This window comes from Dermacentor andersoni, chromosome 10 (genome assembly GCF_023375885.2).
Source record: "Dermacentor andersoni chromosome 10, qqDerAnde1_hic_scaffold, whole genome shotgun sequence".
In the NCBI taxonomy this organism is placed as follows: Eukaryota; Metazoa; Arthropoda; class Arachnida; order Ixodida; family Ixodidae; genus Dermacentor; species Dermacentor andersoni.
In genome coordinates this window covers 128,661,674-128,682,423 of record NC_092823.1, presented here as the reverse complement: position 1 = coordinate 128,682,423, position 20,750 = coordinate 128,661,674, and the positions used below count along the sequence as shown (strand labels likewise).

The 20,750-nt window shown below is 44.3% G+C and overlaps 2 protein-coding genes and 2 long non-coding RNA genes across 9 annotated transcripts in view; 3 read left to right on the top strand and 1 right to left on the bottom strand.

Moving 5' to 3' along the window:
• Positions 1-4,432, top strand: part of LOC126545019 (uncharacterized) — a 56,395-nt gene extending 51,963 nt beyond the window's left edge. For both annotated transcript variants that reach the window (XM_055078125.1, XM_055078124.2), the window contains exon 7: positions 3,417-4,432. In XM_055078125.1, the coding sequence (XP_054934100.1) occupies positions 3,417-3,590 (174 nt within the window). In that variant the 3' untranslated portion in view covers positions 3,591-4,432. The remainder of the gene's footprint in view (positions 1-3,416) is intronic.
• LOC129388091 (uncharacterized) overlaps positions 1-20,750 on the bottom strand; it is a 43,732-nt gene that overhangs the window by 6,485 nt on the left and 16,497 nt on the right. Inside the window, exons 2-3 of the long non-coding RNA XR_008615133.1 lie at positions 17,879-18,025; positions 16,562-16,608 (exon numbers count right to left, since the gene is read on the bottom strand). This is a non-coding gene — a long non-coding RNA (uncharacterized lncRNA). The remainder of the gene's footprint in view (positions 1-16,561; positions 16,609-17,878; positions 18,026-20,750) is intronic.
• The window catches only part of LOC129380095 (uncharacterized), a 29,812-nt gene continuing 13,877 nt past the window's right edge, over positions 4,816-20,750 (top strand). For 2 of the 3 annotated variants that reach the window (XM_050192622.3, XM_055078120.2), the window contains exons 1-4: positions 14,790-15,332; positions 18,823-18,858; positions 18,967-19,002; positions 19,104-19,139. In XM_050192622.3, the coding sequence (XP_050048579.2) occupies positions 14,976-15,332; positions 18,823-18,858; positions 18,967-19,002; positions 19,104-19,139 (465 nt within the window). In that variant the 5' untranslated portion in view covers positions 14,790-14,975. Of the gene's footprint in view, positions 6,546-14,789; positions 15,333-18,822; positions 18,859-18,966; positions 19,003-19,103; positions 19,140-20,750 lie in introns of those variants that run through there. The other variant, XM_055078121.1, reaches the window with a different exon arrangement.
• On the top strand, positions 10,679-13,316 carry LOC129388088 (uncharacterized). Of its 3 annotated transcripts, XR_008615129.2 has the most exons (4): positions 10,679-10,829; positions 10,961-11,210; positions 11,977-12,867; positions 12,936-13,316. It is a non-coding gene; the product is annotated as an uncharacterized lncRNA (long non-coding RNA). The 3 variants fall into 3 exon arrangements; XR_008615130.2 differs by lacking the exon at positions 10,961-11,210 and having other exon boundaries at positions 10,684-10,829; XR_008615128.2 differs by lacking the exons at positions 10,679-10,829; positions 10,961-11,210 and having other exon boundaries at positions 11,575-12,867.

Sequence of the window (20,750 nt, the reverse complement as noted above, 5' to 3'; positions counted from 1 at the left end):
GCAGGTGTGATCAGCCAGCCATTTCAGCAAGATAGCAGCTTGATAAGGATGCTCACTTCAAGCTCGCGCAATGGTAGGTCGTGAATGCTGCGCCATTCGTGGACGTCTGCTAAGGCATGACAATTGCCCTCTTCCCCAGTTCAGCTTCGGTTTTCGAAGTGAAATTGATCAGAATTAATTACAATACAAAAAGTAGCAGTGTCAGTTTTTTGGATGCCTGAAACTGGTTATGCTCGAATTAATGACCTAAAATATCGCATTAGGTTCATTTGCCTTGACTCTGTGGCAAGTGTGCAGTCTTTTCACAGTACCAGTAAGGCTGTTGCCGTAGACACCGACACGTTCGGTACCGTTGCATGCAAAATCGACCGAGAATATTACTGGCGGCATTTCGGAAAGGTTCCATGTGGTCTGTCCGGCCAGCAGGCGTCTAATTTCGTGCTTTTGCTGATCTCGAAACTCCGCTTATCTCAAAATTACTTCCGATTATTACAGCTTTGAGTTAACGTCGTTTTACTGTACATGCTGTCATTGGTCAGAGGCCAAAAATTTCAACACTGTCAGCAGCCCTGGCAAATTCCTCAAAAGAGAAATCGGCCAGGCCAGACTATGAGTTGTCATTATCACTGCAGGACAGGTTGTTTCAGTCACTGCTGTTACGAAGGAAATCAGTAGCAATATCTGCTGAATGTGTTGTGTTTTAAAGCTTTTAGTAAACCCGGCACACATGAGAAGGTGCCAGTGGGGGTCAATGGGGTGGTCGAATTAACCTGAATGACATGCCTTTGTGTTTTAACTAAACAAGTTGTCTTGTCATACTGATGCATGGTTTCTCGCTAGGACTTTACAGTGCAGTTGAATTATGCAAGAAGTAGAATTAGTTGAGTCAGACTAATGCGGACCGAGTGTACAAATATGGCGACTGCCATTTAAGTGGCTTCCTAATTAAGCCAGTGGAAGCATTTTCACATTCACAAATAAATTTTTTCACGGATATCTAGCAGCTAACCGTGGAGTAAAACTTGCTGCTTCTGGTTGCAGTTTGGCTTCAAGTGTATGTTACTAGTGGTGCAAACAGGGCAAATGTACTGTCATGCCACTTGTCCCATTGTATACTCTGTTTGTTGTGTTAAATGCAAACCAACTAGCACAGCCTTAGAACCTTATTTTATGAATGCCATTTTGTCAATTTTTGTCAATGCCAATGTGCCATTTTAATCATTCTTGAAAACACATGTGCAAATGAAAGCACAGCAATGCACATAGCAAATTTAATCTAGGAGCATTAAGTACATTTTGTGAACTAAGTATAGGACCATTGAGGTGACTTAGGGCTAAAAAAAAGACACTCAAATGAAGGGAGGACGAACCGAAGCTCTACTCTGAACCGTTTATTAGCAGGAAGGGTCCTTACATATATATACATCTTGCCATGCATGCACAAAAGCAAAATTTGGAGGACGCTTAAGCTTCACCTTTAAGAGTGGAATGCAATAGCATTCAGAGATCCCTGACTGCTTCTCATGCTTCCTGGCAACTGCAGTGCATGTAACCGTAATGTTTACCGGGAAACGCTGGCGGCGAACGCTATGCACGAAAGCAGGCTTTCTTGTAGAAATGCGGCCTCTTGCGTGGGCCACAATGCGGCAGAGGCGAGCGCCATCTGGAGGTGTTGCAAACAACCGGGCGCGCCGCTTCGGGGCCTCCAACATATTCACGCGCCGGTGTGTGCAAATGGCAAGACGCCATGGCCGGTCTATTAATGGTAAAAACGCTGGAAAAGGGGTTTGAGTTTTTGCATAACTGGATTATGTTTTCTCATATATTCAAATCACAATCTGATGGTATCACGTCTGTAGGTTTGTGTGTAAGTCTCACTTGATTTTTCTAGGTATTTTAGCTTGACAAATTAAATTAGTTGAGTAACTTTCTTCGCCACATGGAGGGCCTGGGTATGCGTGGTTTGAAATTCTTTTTGCCAAAACAACATCCGATGCCAGATTTTCTGCGACACGGGGCCCTCAACGCTATTGTGTTATTATATACAACACTATCAGTACATAGTGGGGGCTAAATGATATAATAAATATATATATATGTCTGCAGAGTACTATAACAGGTTGACATATGCAACAGTAAATTTCATTTTTTATAACATAGCTTTCCTGATCAAGCCTTGAAGCGGTGTTACCACTCCTGCCTAGAATGTTTGTCTCCTAGATGCGAGGCCCACAACCACACGCAGTCACATAGGCTACTAAATGTGCTCCATTGGCCTCTCCTTTACTTAAGTTTTGCACATGCTCCCAAAAGCGGCACTTACATTCAATTTGGCCGATACACATTTTTATTTATTTATTTGTTTATCACTGTTAACCTTCTTTGAGGGTCGCTACAGGTAATGTACATTGAATGGAATTTGCACACTAAATATGCACACATCTTCCGATGGTCAATTAGCAAGTGAAACTACATTTATCAAAATACTTATCTAGGCAAAGTTCAACATCACAGGAATAGTTTTTCTCCGCAGCATCATCCAGTAAACTATTCCATAGGTTTTTAGTCTTGGAAAACGAGAGAAAAGTGAAATGAATCAGTACGAGCTCACATTGATTGCACTAGGAGAGTGCTGGTTGTTCCCAAGCATCAAGATATTTTTTTCACAAAAATAGCGCTCCTGGCAGATGTCATAGGGGTGGCATAAACTGCTCCTTGGGAACACCTAATGATGGGATTCTTATGCTTTGTGCAGTAACCACATTTGCTGTCATGGCCTGTGCAAGGATCTTGCTTCAAAAGCTTGTTGGGGGCAGAAATAATAAGAGCTTTTACCATGTCAATTGGCAGCCTATTTAAAATTGTGTGACACCTTGTGCAAATATGGTACTACCTTCAGCCTTAACTTTGGACGTTCAGCCTTGGCACTTCCTGCTAATAAACAATTGATAGTAGCACTTGTGTTCATCCCTGCATTGCTTGTGTAAGTATTCTTCTTGCACTAACTTCTCTCAACAGCTATGCAAGACCAATCAAATCCAATGAAGTTTATTTTTCCATAAAGAAATGGAGGGAGGCCTAAACAAAATGTGAAAACCAGTTCAGCCCAGCCAACCGTTAAGTAGGAAGCTGTGAAAAAAGAAAAAGTGCGCAAGGGCAAGACGAAGACTGATACTCTTGGGCTCTCCTTCTGTGTTGTGCATGTTTCCTTGATTGTTCCTTATAGATGTCTGACAAACTCTCCCAACAACATGGTCCTTTTCTGGTGTGAATAGTGCTTGCAGCTGTTCTAATTTCCTTTGTGCACCTAAGCTTAGTTACAAGTTCGCACTGCTTCACTCTTGTGGCATTTTTGTTTGCTTTACAAATCGTCTGGAGTTTCTGCCACTGAAATATTCTTTCTTTTCAGTCTTCAGTCTCACAGGACCCACGTCACCAATTGCGAGAGGAATAACACTGGCGAAGGACCTTTTATGCATGACATCTGCCAGGAGGACTTTTCTTGCGAACAAAGTCCTCGGCGTGCACCTGAGAATTCACGTGTGGGAAAAGTCTCACGAGTGCCTGGACTGTGGCATGCATTTGGCTGAAGCATCTCACATTTCATGTCATCGAAAGTTGCACCTAAGTGGTGGTTAATGCGGTTACGTGTGTGTGCCGTACGACAATAGCTCCATGTGCAAGAGCATCCTCACCTAGAATGTGATACCCACTCGGATGAGAGACCACATGCCTCCTTAGTGTACGGAAAGAGGTTCATGCAATGCAGCAGCGTCAAGTTGTGTGAAAAGAATGTTGCACAAGGTCTAGTACCCACTGTACTGTCTACACTGCGAAGAAGGATGCTGGAGGAGAGTCAGACTAACAACCCAGGTGCATGCTTGACACGGCAGCTCCACATTCAGGGAGAGCTGAAAAGATTGTGACCATGAAAGGTGTATTACTGAAGTGAGCAGCAGAAAGAAAAGCTTGGCAAGTTGATTAATAAATGAGAGAAAAGGATAGTGAAAAAGCAAGTGTAGCCGACAAAAAGATTGAATTTCCAGTGGTGAGAAAAGGCACCTGCTAGAGACAACAGGCCAAGTAGGGTGACTGGGAAGACATGAGCATCAATTATTATAGCTAGTTTGTGAATTAACTGCAGTATCAAGAAAATGATATTGGAGAAAGCAGTACTAAACTTGGGGCACGAGAGGACACAGGATGCTGTGCTGGCTACAAACAAAGGTTTAGTACGTACACCGTGGTACATAAATCTTAATGTAGCTTAATCATAAATTAATGTAAAGATGTGCAAAAAAAGCTAAACTTTGACATCTTAATCAACAAGACCATATCAACATAAATGGGTGAGCACTTCTGCAGCTGCTACTTCAGGAAATACTGCATTATGCAAATTTTGTGCTCCAAGTAACTTTTTTTGAAAGTTACACACAAGAAAAATTATGAAATGGGGATTATCACAACTTTATCAAAAATTTCACAAAGTAGGGTATCTTGCATGCGAGTGCTCAACAGTATTCTTAGTAAATATGTTCTAAGACGTCTAACACTGTAAATCCACAGAAACAGTTCTCAGTCAATCCACATTCACAGAAATATAATTGTTTACATTGCAGCTGCATAGGCAGATTTATCTGTATTCTGTCATTTTCGTGGGCACACATGTTATCAAGAATTTTTACCTACCCATAATGACTTTAGTGCCAAGAAATAAACACGTCATACTGTCGTCTTTCTTGTGCCATATGAGTATTATTATCTGGCTTGGTGACACAAAATATTAACAAGCCCGTAATGATGACTTGTTACCAAATTGTACATTGCGTGTAAGGACCAGGTGTCTGCAGAACGCTGTTCCTTTACACACAAATTCAACACAGTTTGCATTGTGCAGAAAACACAATTTATGTTGGTTACAGTCAAACAAATTCCTTAAGCTAACTTTCTGAAATTACACTGTCAAAACATTGCAGTAATGCAATGATGGTCTTCCTAGTGCCATAAAATAATGAAGACTAGCTACCTCTACTGTCGGACATTCTCACACTTGCCTTGTAAGCTGCAAAACACTGTCATCACTACTCTTTTAGATGCCTGCAACTATGGCAAACCATTAATGCTTGAACCACTGAAATCATGCTCATACCTGCCCCAACCAAAAGCATTAAAGAAACAAAGTATCCAATTAAAGCTAACTGACAGGATTTGTTATAGCAAGTGCTTGTTTCTTGTTGATGTACCTGCTCATAAACTTTCAGGTGTGCATTGACGAACTTGCACTAATGAGGCACTGATACCATGTGCCTTGGTGAAGCCTATGTTTTTATTGTGGCACAGTATTATGGCGCTATTCAACAGGAAATGATGACTTCTGCCATACTCAGTTTCGGTACACACATCTTTTTCTGCCTTATATGTAACTATATGTGCTTTGCGCGGTTGACGTGAGACGCAAGAGGCTTCATGAACCAGTGTAAACACCAAGTATAACTTGTCGCAAGTACAATGGAGCAACTTTGCATGAATTCACAGTGAACGGCAAAAAGTAGGATGACGAAAGACAAGCGCCTATGCATGCTTATGTTTCTCTACAATTGTTTCTTCTTATTTTTGATGATAATTGCTCTTTGCAAACATTAACTCGGCGAGCTAAATTTGTAGTGCAGTTGTGCAGGCAGGCAAAGGCCAGTAATGGGCTGTTCTCTTAATTTCACTTAAATATAATGTGTGAGTGATTACTTAAATGTGCGTTAAAGATTACTATGAAGTCAAGTTAAAGTGATAAGGCAATTCTCAAGAACGTCTAAGACGTCAATATAATCGCGAACAGAGCTTTAGTAACCGAGAAATTGAGGTAAATGCATGACGACTTGAGACCTCCCGGCGACATTCCGGTACTAGGCCGATGACGAAGGCACTCATCATAATTTATGTCACTAGTACTCAACCACTCGTATTAAAAAGATAATTTCATTAGGTTATAAGACTGAAGAAAGTGCTACTTGTCTACTTCTGTTCGATTCTAAGAAAAAAAATCATTTGACGTTACCCTTCAGTAGTATGGGTGATCGAAAGGTTTCGTTTTCGCTCGACTCTGCGTCGCGCGCGCTTTGGAGTTTCAGTTGGTTCGTTATCGCGTCGTGCTGCGCTGGTTCTGCTGGCTCGCGAAACTTGCATTCGGAACAAGCAGCGCGAATGCCACGTCCATGTGATGTCGTGGGATGCGCGAACGGTCCGCGGAACTTGGTCAAGTGCAGTTGCAGCGGCGAATCCAACGTTACTTATCATTGTGTGCCAACGAGTGAACCTCTCCGTTCGAAGTGGTTAAGTGCCGTACCTCTGCCACAGCGCGATGGCAAAGAGCCGAAAAATCGCATAGTGTGCTCGCTACACTTTCGTCCAGAGGATTACGTGTTCAACGCCGACTTACTGAAGTCGTGTTGAGTGCCTCCTTTCAAAGCATGCTTCCCCGTAGCGCTGTTCCGTCGGTCTTGCCTGCATTCTCCGAAGCGCAAGAACAACTGCAGGTCGAAGACGGGGCGGTGAGTGCGGCATTTGGTTTTCACGAAAGGAAAGCTACAAATCTGCGAATATGTACAGTCATGACATACAGTTGCCGTCGCAGTAGTACGCAACGACGCCGGCAGCGCGAACCCTCAGCAGCAGGTCATGTTCATCAGTGCTTAAATCGCTGAAGTCGGGCCCAGCATCGCGAGCCAGTGTGTCGTCAGGGTCGTCCGTTGCAACGAGCGTCAAAGTTGGCGTCATAAAATAAAGAACCAGCTTATCGTTGCGCGCTTTCCCTTCCGCTAGCCACCATAGATGGTTCTGCCATAGGTTCCGCTTTCGTGCTGCTGTCGGCTCTGTCTTGGCTCTGTTTCTGCCCGCGCGTTTGCGTCTTGCGTAGAAAAGGCGTAGCGCCGTTTTACCATGTTTTACCATAGACTTTTTGCTCACCGACGGCGCAACGTCACCATGAGGCCATGACGTCACCACTCCTCGATCGGAGGGCGGACGAGGTACGCGGACGCAACAGAACGCATTTTCTCTTGAAATAAGTCTCTTCTTCTCATGATACAAGCGTTTCGAGATTTCTGGGATGGTATTTCAACAGTCCACGTTGACTTAATTTTAACCTTTAGTGTCCCTTTAACCACAGCAATGGATTTACTACTGGTAAGTTAGGTGTGTTATAAAATAGCCTGTAACTACGGGCCGTAATAAAAATTTTACTCCATGCCAAACCACTGCTGTAGGTACTGCCAAAAAATAGAGATATTTAGCTATAGCTGTGCATTATATTTCTCACATGGCTGGTCCAAATTTGTGTCCCCAGAATGTCCATAATGAGATGTCACGTAAGGCCCGTCTCCAGAAATAATGACATGTGATATCAACAATTTCGTAGGGGCAGGCGGTCCAGCCTTTCGGAACCTGATTAAAAAATAAATTTGAAGGTGAAAAATTCAGCGCAAACCCCGGACAACCGACAAAGTCCAACTCACAACCCATTTAAGTTGTTAGTCAGCCCCAGTGCTTGTCTCGTCTGTGCGGGTTGTCCTGGTTTCGCGCTGGATTTTGCATCTTCAAAATACTGTGTACCAACTAGCCCCGACCGAAGTTTTATTGAAGTCCCAAATGACATATAACTGCGGTATTTTTAGCGACGTACTAATTGCATACTAATTTCAGATACGGAAACGGTTATTCGATAATTTTTACTAGTGAATTCTGAAGTCGAATACGATTTGAATAGCAAATACCATTCGATTAGACTATATGTTTCTACTTCATTTTGCATGCATGCTGCATGCTAGCTAGATTGCTAAACAAATACATTGGTAAAGACTTCCTGGTCTCCCGATTCAGTTTGAGTACATAGGCAATGTCCTTTCCCTAACACTTTTGTTCATATTAACGTCTAATAATAGTCTTGATTCCTTTTCTCGGGAAGTCATGTGTTCACCTGGGGCTGGTGCAGCTTTTAAAAGAAACACGCTTATTCCGGTCAGGAGTTTTCACTTTTTCTATCAGTGTATATAGAATATTTGATAATTTTTCTTTCATACATGTTGTGGATATATATGTCTACATACCCTTATATTTACCTAGAAATTTTGCATTGGTCATCTACATCTCTTTGCACCACGCAGTTAATAAATCTTGTTTATTTCACTTTAATATTGTTATCTTTGATAATTATCCCTGATGAATATTCCACCAACAAGAAGCACGCGTAAAATGACACGATATCGATTTTCTTGCGTAGCTTCACGTTGCAGATAAGCAGCTTCTGTCGCAAAAAATTCGTGTTACTTTTAGAACACAGTGTTAAAAATAGGAGTTCACCTGGCTAAAATTACAATAGGCACCGGCCGACAAGTGTCGCGGGCGCACAAAAGGATGTAAAACCACTAAAAAATTTTACTGCACAGACTTTCTGCAAGAAAAATTGAGCGTCCGCCAGCGTCGGCGCAACGAACGCGCGCTCGCTAGCAGAAGACGCACTTGACAACGACAGCAAAATTGAAGACTTCATATTGTATAACCCATGGCTAAAATATGTGTGCGTAGCAAAAAGATTTCACTACAAATTTTCAGTTGAAATAACGCATTATTACGAGGGTACGCGCGCAATCGGTCTCAGTGCCCGCAGCGAAATTACGTTGAATATGCCACGAAGTGCGCCTCCTTCGCATGCAGCGCTCTCGAACAATTTTTCCACAGGCGGCGCCTCAGCGGAGCTTTACTTCCAGGTTCCAGGACTTACTTTTGGAAATGCGGTTGTTTGCTTTAAATCAGGGGTACAATCAGGACTCGACGGGAACCAAAGGTCAGTGGGTCACCTCGCATTGGGCGCTCACGGGAAGACTACAAATGAAGCTGTGCAACGGGATATGGGCTGGACTAGTTTTGAAGTGAGGGAAGCTCGCAGTAAAATTGAGTATGAAGAACGGCTGAGGAATATGGAGGAAAGTTAATGGGCTGGGAGAGTGTTCAGGTATCTGTACAGGCAAAACATTGATTCACAGTGGAGGAAAAAAACTAGGAAGCTTACCAGCAAGTATGCGGCCTGTGGGGTGGGCAACACAGCAACAAAGAAGGTCAAGCGGAAAGTCAGAGAGGCTGAATTAATCTCATGGGTGGCGGCAATGGAAAAGAAACCTGCGATGAGTAACTACTTAAGGGGAAAAAACGAAATTAGGAAAAAAACCATTTATGATAACTCAAAGGGAAGCTCATTACTTTTCGAAGCGAGATCGGGATGCCTTAGAACACGCACCTATAAAGCGAGATATAAGAAGGAAGAAGAAACATGTGCTTGCTGCGGTAAAGCTAGGGAAACGACGGATAATATTTTATTAGAATGTGAAGACGTCCATCCCGCGGTCGATTTAGGCACCACTGGCCTCCTTGAAGCCCTTGGGTTCAGCGGGAGCAGTGGTAAAGCAAACAGGTCCGCAATAGACATCAGTAAGAGGCGATTGGAGGATTGGTGGAAGAAAAGTAGGGAAACGACAAAAGACGGAGACGTACAAAAGCACAGTTCGCAATAGGGTATCAAAAAATTTGGACGTGATAGTTCATAGTGGGTTTTTTTTTTTTTTTTTTTCATTGGTGAACCTAGGTAGGATATTAGGCAGCATAGTAGCAAGAGCTTGGTGGCGCAAGCCACCGCCCCGTTCCAAAGGGGACGCTCATAACATCCATCCACCATCCATCCACTTAAAGCTTTACTCAGCCATAGAGTTTCTCACTACATTACCTAGAGGGAAATCTGGCGCTGCTGCGCTGTGGTATGCATGGGAATGCCGGTATATTGTGGATTCGGATTGGCATCGTTCTCGTTGAGACAGGACAACTTGAAGACGCGCTTGGCAAGTACCGTTCCGTCTGTCACAATGATTCATTTTCTACTAGAACAGCACGTGAAAAGCTGTTTTAGCTTTATTATTACGCGAAAACATGTTTTGTTTAACTATGAGAACTTGTTATTGTGTGTACGACTACATGTTACGTAAAAAGTATCAGCGGGCCGCTAAAGTTGGAAGACAGACGACAAGGTTCGCGCTCGCTTTGAATCAGTTGGTCATCTGTTCTTGCTTTCCTTCGCTTGGTCATGCATCGTGGGTGAGTAAAGATGTAATATGCGTGAATGGAAACATTTTATGAAGATTTTACTTTGAGAACGCGTTATTTGCGTAGCCATATCCACGTTTTAGACGAAGCCTCTTACAACACCAGCCAACACGAGCCTCGCAGACACATATACCGTCATTCCCATGACGGCACGGTGCCCCCTTAAGAAACTCCCATAGACGGTGGCGCCAGATTACCCTCTAGCTGTTATAGTGAGAAACTCTATGTACTCAGCGGGAGAGCGCCGTTCGGCCCATTATTGCATAGAGTTAGTAGAACACCTCTAGAGGAAAAGCTGGGCCGGAAAAGTGGGAACCTCGGCGCCGCCCTGTTGCTACTGGTCAATGTGGCCAGCGCAATTACTATTGAAAGAGCTGAAAACAAGTACAGGTCACCGTATGCTTTGTCATCTAAAAACGCATACCTGAGGTTTTATGAAGGTGGTGGGTTAATATTAAGTTTACAGAAAGCGATCACTAAGTCCGTGACTTATGTAAATCCCGAACTACGCATTCATTTAATAAAGGATGACGCGAATTTCGGTTTCGAATCTGTTTTTTGGATGCGTAGTAGTTTCGTACAGTTTAGGTTTGACATCCGATCGCGCGTCGACATCGGACGCTATGGCACACTCGTGCCTTCTGTGCCACCGAAGCCCCGAAGTGCCCAGGCATATACCTTCACATGTAAGTAAACGAATGTATCTCCTTGTTGAGAATATCACGCGAGTAGGCAGCTCTTGTGGGGCATCACAATCGTTTGAGAAGCGTCACAGTAGAGCATTTTTCTACATGCGGAGCGGCGTTTTTATTTGCAGGTTTCCCTTCAGTAGGAAATTGCTGGACAGGCGGACCAGCGCACCGGAATTGTACTGGCGAAGCCACAAGCAACTCAAAGAATCTGTTTAATTGTTGCACTTCGAACAATCATGCTTCTACAAAGGCCACAGCAGAAAAACAGCCTGATGCCGAGTATTTCTGTGCCACGAAGTAATCAAGAGGCGAGTGCCTAATGCGGACGAAATCGAGTGCATCGAGACTTAGAACGACAGAAAGCTGAGCTAGTTGGTAAGGATTCATTATGCAAAACAGAGGTGAGGCGTGCAGACAGGACACAAGAGTGGAGAAGTGGGCGGCGCTCGTGTTGCATGTTTGCTTGTAAATACTCTATTCTTGTGTCCTGTCTGCACGCCTCACCTCCGTTTTGCATAACGAGTGTATCAACCCACATATTAATAGCGTAGGCGTTTTATTAACTGTGCAATATTTTCAACACTTCCTTGCATGCCATTTCATGTGGAATATCCTTTTTGGTCACAAATTTGTGCAGCGAATCTATTTGCATGATCGACTTCGGGCCTGTAGGTTCGTTCACTTGCACTTGATGCTGAGTCTTTTACATGTATCCATAAACTGCAGATATGCACATCAGATCCCTGCGAGCATTTTCAAAATTAAGTTATTTTAGACAACAGGCACATATGCAATACTGACATAATCTCAAATACCACTAAGCAGCTGGGACACATTTTTGTTGACCATACTCGCAGGTAAAATAAGTAGATTATGTGGACAGCTCCAGCTCATTTTCCTTAAATCAGTGTGTACAAGGGGTATGCAAAAATAATTTTTTTCTCGCGCACCGATTCTTTTGCTGTATAAGCAAGAGAACACCACGTTAGTGTAACGTATCTTGTACATCACCCTAATAAGTGCTTTAATTTACCAAGTGAGATGAGTTACTTTTATGGATCATTCAGTCATATCACACTGCAAGCTGCATTCATCAATCTTCAATTGGATTTCGCATGAAACATGTTTCCCTTTTATGCAGATATGCAATGGCAAGCCCTTCCGTGTGTTCCAAAGGTAAAATTTAAGCTCGAAATTAAAGAAGACATTTCTAGTCAGAAACAAGCAAAAATGGTGAATGCAGAGTATCAGAAGCCCAAGGTACAGAAATTATGAGAAGTGTCGAATGATTTTAAGGAAAGAATGGTATTTGAAGATGCAAGATTCTTTAGTGGAAATCAAGCAAGTCAGTATAGGTAGAATACTCTGAGAAATTATGCGAGTAATGGGATAGCACACAATGGGTCAGGAAATGCGTTGTTTTTCTGAAAAACTAAAGCTGATGACTGTCATATCATGAGTCACTTTAGCATCATGAGACTGCTGTTTGATAAATTCAGAAAAAAAAAAACTATTTAATGATGCTCTCTCCACACTGGGATAAATAATAAGAAACGGATCACGTCTAATGTGGACATATCAGACACCTTGTGAAACACTAAAGGAAAAATTCAGTTTCGAGCTATGGCACTTGCCGCATAGATGTGGGGGGCCTTGCAGCAATAGTAATAGTTACCACTGCATCTAGAAATTTAAAGCATTCATGCAGACAAGGATGATTCTTTATATTTTTGGCTACCACTTCAAATGCCTCTACTAAGTGTTACAATGCTGCACGCAGCCATACTAAGGATCTCACAGCAACACTTGCAGGTAAACAGCAAAAGCAGTCAAAGTGCTGGTGTATTCTGGACACTGTCTTTGAAAACTTTTAGGCAAGAACAGTGCAAGAAACAGACATAAGAACTGCATTTATTTCTATAATTCCCCATTTGAATGGCCTTTTCTTTTTCCTTCGACAATGCCTTCGCCTAGCCACAGCAGCTCCCTCATACAGACTCCGCAAGCCAAGAGGCCGTGGAGGCAAATGCAGGTAAGAGGCAAGAAGCAATAGCACTGGTATCGACATTCATCTAAATTCTTTCTTTTTCTTTCGTTTAGACAGCCAGCACACCTCGAACAGCCACCTTGACTGCGGGTGTGTCACCCTAGTCGCCAAGGAAACATTTGAGGGAAAGCGACAGGCAATGTGAACAGCCACTTCTCCATGTAAACGATACTCTTTCTCTCGGATGACTCCTACGTTCGCCACGCTAGCAAACTTGTGCACAAAGATGCCGCGGAGGCACGTGCAGGTCAGAGGCAAGAAGCAGTGGCACTGGTGTCGACATTCGCCCAATTTTTTTTTCTTACACTGAGGCAGCCAGCACACCTCGAACAGCCACCTTAACTGCGGGTGTGTTAGTAGATTCCTGTTGTACATATGCTCATAATAAACTTCAGTAAACTTGAACTTGATAATAAACTTGAAGGCAAATGGGAGATTGATGCATTGTTTTTTTGAACATTTATTGCACACATACACGTTATACTTCAAAATACAGAGCGTATTTTGAAGCTTCCCCCTATATTTTGCACCTTTAATTACGTATGTGTTGTGTGGCCCTCAGTGCAGTTCATGTTGTAGCAGCTGCTTTGTCTGTGTATCACACATTGGCTTAAGCTCGTGATATCCCCATACTTCTCTCACATATACAAAATAAAGTTCTATGTAGTCCTCAGTGTTACAATAAAAAATGAAAGTAAACAATCCGATCGTGGAATTGTGTTTATTACAGTCATTCCTATGACAGTTACTGACAAGTTGACAACTTGAACTGGTCAATCCGTCCATAGCTTCCTCTATTTTTCAAAAATAAAGGAGGCTATGATCCATCATGGCAAGGAATTGTATGTATACATAAAAATAAAAAGGGGGGGGGGGTATAACAGGATTAGGGCGGTACGAAAAAAATGTACCAACACCGTCCTCTAGACCCATTCCGTTAAGGTACCGTAACAAAGCGCATTAATATGATGAAGTTCATACAACCAACTCTGATATTACTACACACGCCAGGCGACGCGAGCTACATTTGCCATGACGCATTCGCGACTGCACCGGATGCCCTCCATATTATTCTCATTAATCGTGCTAACTGCACCGAGGCAAAAGAACGATCATGGGCGCAGGTGCCTTTAATGTATCTCGACCTTGCGAGGCACTGCTGCGCGTGCCAGGGGAGCTGTCCGTGCGAACACTCCCTGGCACACACCTGCCTCGGCGGCCCCAACCTACGTACCGTTCTGCTTCGAGCTTTGATCCCCCCACTGTCCCTTGGGTGCCCTGGAGTTCCTGTGCCGCCTGCTTTATTATAATCTCAGGTGCTCTCCTGAGACTTCCGTTTGTCGGCTACATGTGCCCTACAGCTGGATCAGTACTTATAATAATAAAGAAACCCGATCTATCGTCGCTACGACAGATCGCGAAAGCGGCTTTTGCTTTTGCAATATACCGCGCCCGTGCGAAGAGAATTACGGAACGCCAACGAAGAATCTGACCACAGCTTCGAGCTCGTAACCTCGTCGAGTACGTGACACTCCTGCAACAGGCATGACCGCTGAAAACCGCATACCGCCGGAAACTTCAACAGGATCATCCCTCGGTTGCATAACTGCCACCTGTACGGCCAACATGGACCACACCCACACCGTCCCGCAACATAGAATAAAGAACCAACTTATAAAGCCCAAACACACGGCTGCACGCACACAACACGACACTACTAGCGAGGCGCCATGCTGCTACGGTTGCCGGATTAAAACTGACTACTGTCACCAAGTCTAGCAAGCGTCTCAGGAGCTGGCAACCTCGGCGCGTAGCAACATGGCGGCGTTCTTGCGGTTCCCGATTTCAATGCATGGGCCCTATGGGTAGCTTGTCCTCTAGAGTCAGTATAGTAACTCTATGCATTATTGTATGAAACTCTATGGTTCGGCCCACTACAACGTGTCTACACTTTACTATATTCGAGCTGCACTTCGAGATCATTTGGCTACCTTTTGTTGGGGCAATCTAGCAACCCTGGTTTCGACAGCGCGCGTTCTTTCGCATAGGTGTTCTGTGCTTTCGCCTTTTCGCTGCTTTCGCCCTTTCGCCCCATGGATTCCACTCGGGGCGAGCGACAGCGGGAGCTCGCACGAGAGCGGCAGCGTCGCCGTCGCGCTAATCCCGAGCTTAGAGAGCGGGAATCGCAATTAAAGCGCCAGCGGAGGGGAGCCGCTACGACCGAGGATCGAGAACGGGAAGCCCTAGCCAAGCGCCGGTGGAGGCAAGCCAACCCACAGTTTCAAAAGAAGGCAAACGAAGTCAAGCGCCAGCAGAGGCAAGCTAACCTGCAACTTCGAGAGCATGAGGCGGAGCAGAGACGTCGACACAGAGAGGTTCCTCCCACGGAGGGTGCCGATGCACGGTTCAAGAGAGAATTCCTCGATCGTGACATTGGCCACAGCTGCAAGGTGTGTGATAGACTGTGGTTTGATCTCAACCTCACGCAACTTAAGAGTGTACGCATTCCGAAACCGAAGCTTGAATCTAGCAAAAGAACGACGAGACTAAAGACTCGTGAAAATCGCGCTAAACACGAGTTCAAACTTGATAAAACGACCAACAGCTTCGCTGTTTCGACAGCTTTCACTGCGTGGATCGGGCTGCACTTTTTCGTGGCTCGCCGCAAGCGGTTAGTGGCTCCTAGTGTAACGTACGCGCGGGAAACTGGTACCATGCCTTCCTCCGTGTACCATGCGAACCTACCGACCGCGTCTGGCTGAGACCGCGTCTGGTTCAGCCAAACCGCTTGTTTCGTACTATCGTCTGCTCGCGTCATCTCTCGCTCGCGCTTGTTTTTTTACAATGACGTGTCTAAACCGAGACGTCCAGATGGAAATGTTGTTAGAGACAGTGCGCCATACCCGATTCTACACAAGACATACCCTGAATACACGGACGCGAACGCGACACCCAGCTAGTATATACTCCATTCTCCTTGTCTTTTGAACGCGGCGACGCCGCAACAGAAAGAAGCACACCAACATGATTATGATCAGCGGCAACGAATTCGCCATCTTGATGAGACATGATTCCCGTTAAGAACGCAGGACGAAGAAGGTAAACAGCGCCGATCTGTCAGCAGACGAAGGAAAAAACACGCGAGCACGCAGAGGGAAGCAGCAGTGGAGGCCCAGTCCGGCCTCGGCAACTCCGCTGCTTCGGTGGCAAAGGTAATTAGCGCCATCCAGCAAGCTGGCGGGTAAGCAGATTCGCTTCCCTCCCGTCCTCCCTCGTAACTACGCTCCCCTCGTCCTCCCTCTCAACTCCCTCGTAACTCCCTCATCTTCGACGGTCTCCGCGCGCTCCCGCCGGCGCGGCTCTAGCTTAGCCCGCTCCTTGAAGTTTCGTTTTCTGCCATTATCAATATAGTGTACTAGATTAAGGTTAGTGGGCCGTGGGAAGGCCCCGCGGTGAAGCAGTTTTCCCAGAAACATACAGGTGGCGCTGCTGCGCCTTTCACCTGGGCCCTTCATGCACGCATACGCATCGGATGTCTCCTTGCCTGGCCAGAAAAACGCGTTTCAATGTGCTCCACCGCGCTATCGAATGTACAGAAGAGAGATCAAGTGGGGGAAGAAACCAAGTTGCTTCCTTTTCTTGTGAGGACACAAGCTCAAACGGTTTCCATAATACTTACGAGTGCAAGTACGTGCCGGTGGCACGACTGGCTTATCGGAACCTGCACTGAAAAGAAAAAATTCAATATACACACAGGTTTAGTTCTACAGAGAGTGATTTATTGACACATAAAAAAAATGGGCTCTAGTGCAAGCTGTAAAGGTGGTTGGACAGCAAAGCTGTAAACGACAACTAGAATGATTACCCTTTGCGTGGTAGTTTGAAATTATTCACGTGGCGACATTCACATGCACTTAATTATTATGTTTTGACAGCCTGTGACTTGGCTTGCGTTGCTACTTTGTGCACCTACAAAGAGTGAGCCAGAGATAAGAGAAATTCGCCGTGCCTTGTATGCACACTGCTCTTCAGGGGTCATCATTATACGTGCATGTCACAACACAAATCATTTACTAGGCTGATTCTTGCATGTACGAAAGTGTAGTTACGTGACTCCCTGCTTCGTATGCAAACGACAAGCTGTCGTCACCGCAGCAGCTTGTGCAACGGTAATCTTTACTGGGAAACGTATGCAGGGAGAGTTACATGCTTCGCATTGAATGTAGGCGGGTCTTATCACCAATTATGCACGTGGTTCGGATACTTATCTTAAGCTTGTTCTTCATTAAAACGTATGCTGTTCTATATGTTGTATGCGTGATTCCAGAGAATGTATGCACAGTTCCCTTCTCTTTAGTGAGTGCTTGTAGCCTCTGCCTTACAGAGGTGTGAGCCATAGATGAGGATAGTTTTCTATTGACGTTACTCCACAAAGAAATCCTGAGATGCTAATCATAGACAGCTTCGCTGTAAAGCGGGATGAAAAGAGTCATGCAGCACCTGTTTCGCTTCTTTCATGGTGTGCGAGAGTGGTTCTGATATTAACGCACGGCAAACATACGTCCGGCAGACAATGCTGCCTTGTGTACTTCCGGAGTCCATGAAGACAGTCTTTTCGATCATGACAGCGTGAGACTGACTGTTAAAAGAGGCGTGAACATAAGCAGCACCACCATCATTGGGAAATTTGTGAGCAGCCCACTGCTCTGTCGATTGATACTCATTCCATAAGTCAAACATGTAGTGCACATCGATTGCCGGCCCATCCATTCAAAGCTCATCAACTTGCAAGCAAGGTTTCTTAGATGAACCACACACTGCAGGTTCTGCGCACATCTTTTTTCTTGGAGGTCTTTCGCATGCTGGCACCTTCGACAAGTACTGGGGAACATTCTGCAGAATGGTCAGTACTGCATCCAGTCAGAGCGAGGGCTTTTTACATGGTATCCGCACTGCCTTTCCATCAGTGACATGAACATAGTCTTGAAATACATACCTTGCTTGGAATTGTAGCTCACACACAGCGTCATTCAGCTCCAGGGGCTTAGTATGGTGAATGTTCTCATTTCGAACACAGCACCTTTCGTCGTCCTTGGGGACACCAAGCAACTTGGCGGCGTTCTTGACGCTCCAATATCCACTTCTGCAACCGGGAGCGAAGCAGTTGTTCCGATGAGGCTTCGTCATATCACCTTACCGGTCACAGAAAAAGCTTCACACTAAATAACAAATGCGTGCACAAAACACAGAACAACATAAATATGTGGACAAATGTATGTGACAGGCCAACGTGCGAGCGCGGCTATAGAATAAGTAACCAACTTTGTTGCGGCATTGGCACAGCGGGCAACAGGTGAAATAAGGTGAAAAGCTCCACAGCGCCGTCTCGCGGCTGCAAAGTTTTTCCGGATTTTATGCTTTGTGCACGCGCATTGCCCAAGCCTCCCCCTTGGCCCACTACCCCTACTCTAGTACACTATAGTTATCAAGAAGCGAGCGTTGGCTGGTGTGGGCAGTTTCATGGTCCTCGCTCGCTGTGTGCTTGCGCGCCACGACATTTCGCGACTCGCACTGCACTGTTAATGCATCGTACTGTGGTGCACGGATACCTCAAAAAGAAGTCCTTCTTTTCATTCAAACAAATTTTTGGGCCCCTTCCAGTTCGAATTATCCAAGACTCAACTGTATGAAGCAAAATCAAGGTTTATTCCTCAAAGTATGGTGTTGTTATAGGGCTTCTATGAACAGTTACTCAAAGACAACAAATTTTTGTCTTGCTCAATGTGTTTTTTCAAGTGTTTTTGTGCTTTTTTAATGTCCAGAACAGGCATAGCCATGGTTGACAAATTTGTTTATGGTAGCATGTTGAATATCGTGTTCATGTGTTTGTGTGTCTGAGAAACTGCCATTCAATTTCTGTGGTAATTATCTCCCTTACAGGTTGACTTTTGTGGGCAGACGGAAGAAGTTGGAAAGGTGATCTTTTTGTTGTTTCTGAAACATTGTAGCCACCATTTCTCACTCCAGCTTTACTTCCTATAACTGAGACCATCTGGTTTTGACACACAAGAAATTTGCTTCTAGGTTGACAGTTGTGTACAGACTGAAGCTGCCGTAAAGGTAAGATCAATTACTAAAAGTTCCCAATTAACCTTGCATTCTTGTATTCATGTTGAAACGTTGGTATGTACAATAATGAAGTTCGTCTTGTCGATTTGCAGAGGACTTGCGAAGTACAGACTGAATGTTCCGGGAAGGTGAGCCTTCAGCTTTGTTTTAATCTTTTGTATTGCTTTGAGTCTTGTAACCTAAACTTTATTTGTACCCAGGCACATTTAAATAATATTCATTTAGGCCTTTTAAGAGTTCCATTATTCTCCACTACGGATAGCACACGCAACAACAAATCTCGCCCTTTCCTCCAATCTCGCAAACTCGCTGCCAAACAAGCAAATTACAGATTTAACCTAAACCTTACACTAGCTACATTAAACAGAAGAAAATTCCAAAAGGTCTCAGAATTAAGGTTAGATGTGCCCTTGATTCTTTACCCTCCAGGCTATCATTGAAGTAGAATGCTGTCCTAGAATATGCATCACTCTCTTTAATTGATGTGCTCGAAGAACACTGCAAAGAACAACTTACGATAATTGCTGATCAACTCGACAGCATAAATTTATCTGACCCGGAAAGAAGAGAACGTGAACAATTCGTCGAAACTAGGGAGGAAAGATTACTAGATAAATACCAGCATGAAGATATTAGAGCTGCAGATCCACCCAAGAAAACTAATGTAACCCCTACAGCACATAGCTCCACCAATAGTCCTACAGGTGAGCATCCAGAGCACTGCAGCAACGTAGTAGACATATCCCAGAGTCTAATCCCTGAGAAATTTGATCTCCTGAAACATGGTCTAATGTTTTGTCCCACGAACAATGCGGTGAACGAATACGAACTCCACAAAGATATAACAGAGTTTTCAAGACGCATGCGCATCAAGTTCTTTTCGATAGGCCAGAAGTAGGAAAACAAGATAGAGACTCTCTTAGACCACCTAGCATGTGGACACCGGAAACCGAACAGATCCCAGACCTGGATTTATACATCAAGCTGATCTCAATGGAAATTCTAGAGTCAGTGCGGCATTGCCGGAAGCACAAAAGTTTTTTCCCCCGCTCAGCACCAAATCCTTAAAGAACTTCCAAAAAGGAATGATATTGTAATAAAACCAGCAGACAAATGCGGCAGTATCGTAATCTGGTCTATAGAAAAGTACAAGAATGAGGCCTCCAAACAACTTAGCTACCACCCCAATTACAGAAAACTCGACTCTAACCCAACTTAAGACTACAGCAATACTGTGAAAAACACAATAGTGGAGCTCCTGTCCAGGGAACTATTCACGCAATTTGAATATCGCTTCATGATGCCCAAGAACAAAAAAGCAGGCCGCTTTTATCTTCCTAAAATACATAAAGTACCGGTCGAAGAAATATTTGCAGTGGAAATCCCAGGTCGGATTATTGTGTCTAATAACAACACACCTACTGAGTCGCTATCTAAATCCTTAAATCACCACCTGTCAAACATCCCCACCACCCTCCCATTTTTGTTCCAAGACACGCCGCACTTCCTTCGAATTATCGACGGCATCTATGTCAACGAAATCCTTTCAGACCGCACTATTTTAGTCACTTTGAATGTTTCTGCCCTTCACACTAATACCCTCATGAGTAAAGGAATTAAAGCCATTTCTAAACCCCTTGCAATCAATCCCCAAGCGCACGCTCCTGAAGTTGACCTGTTGCTCCTTAGGTTAGTTCTCATGCTCAACTTTTTGTAATTCTATTCACCACCTGCAAACT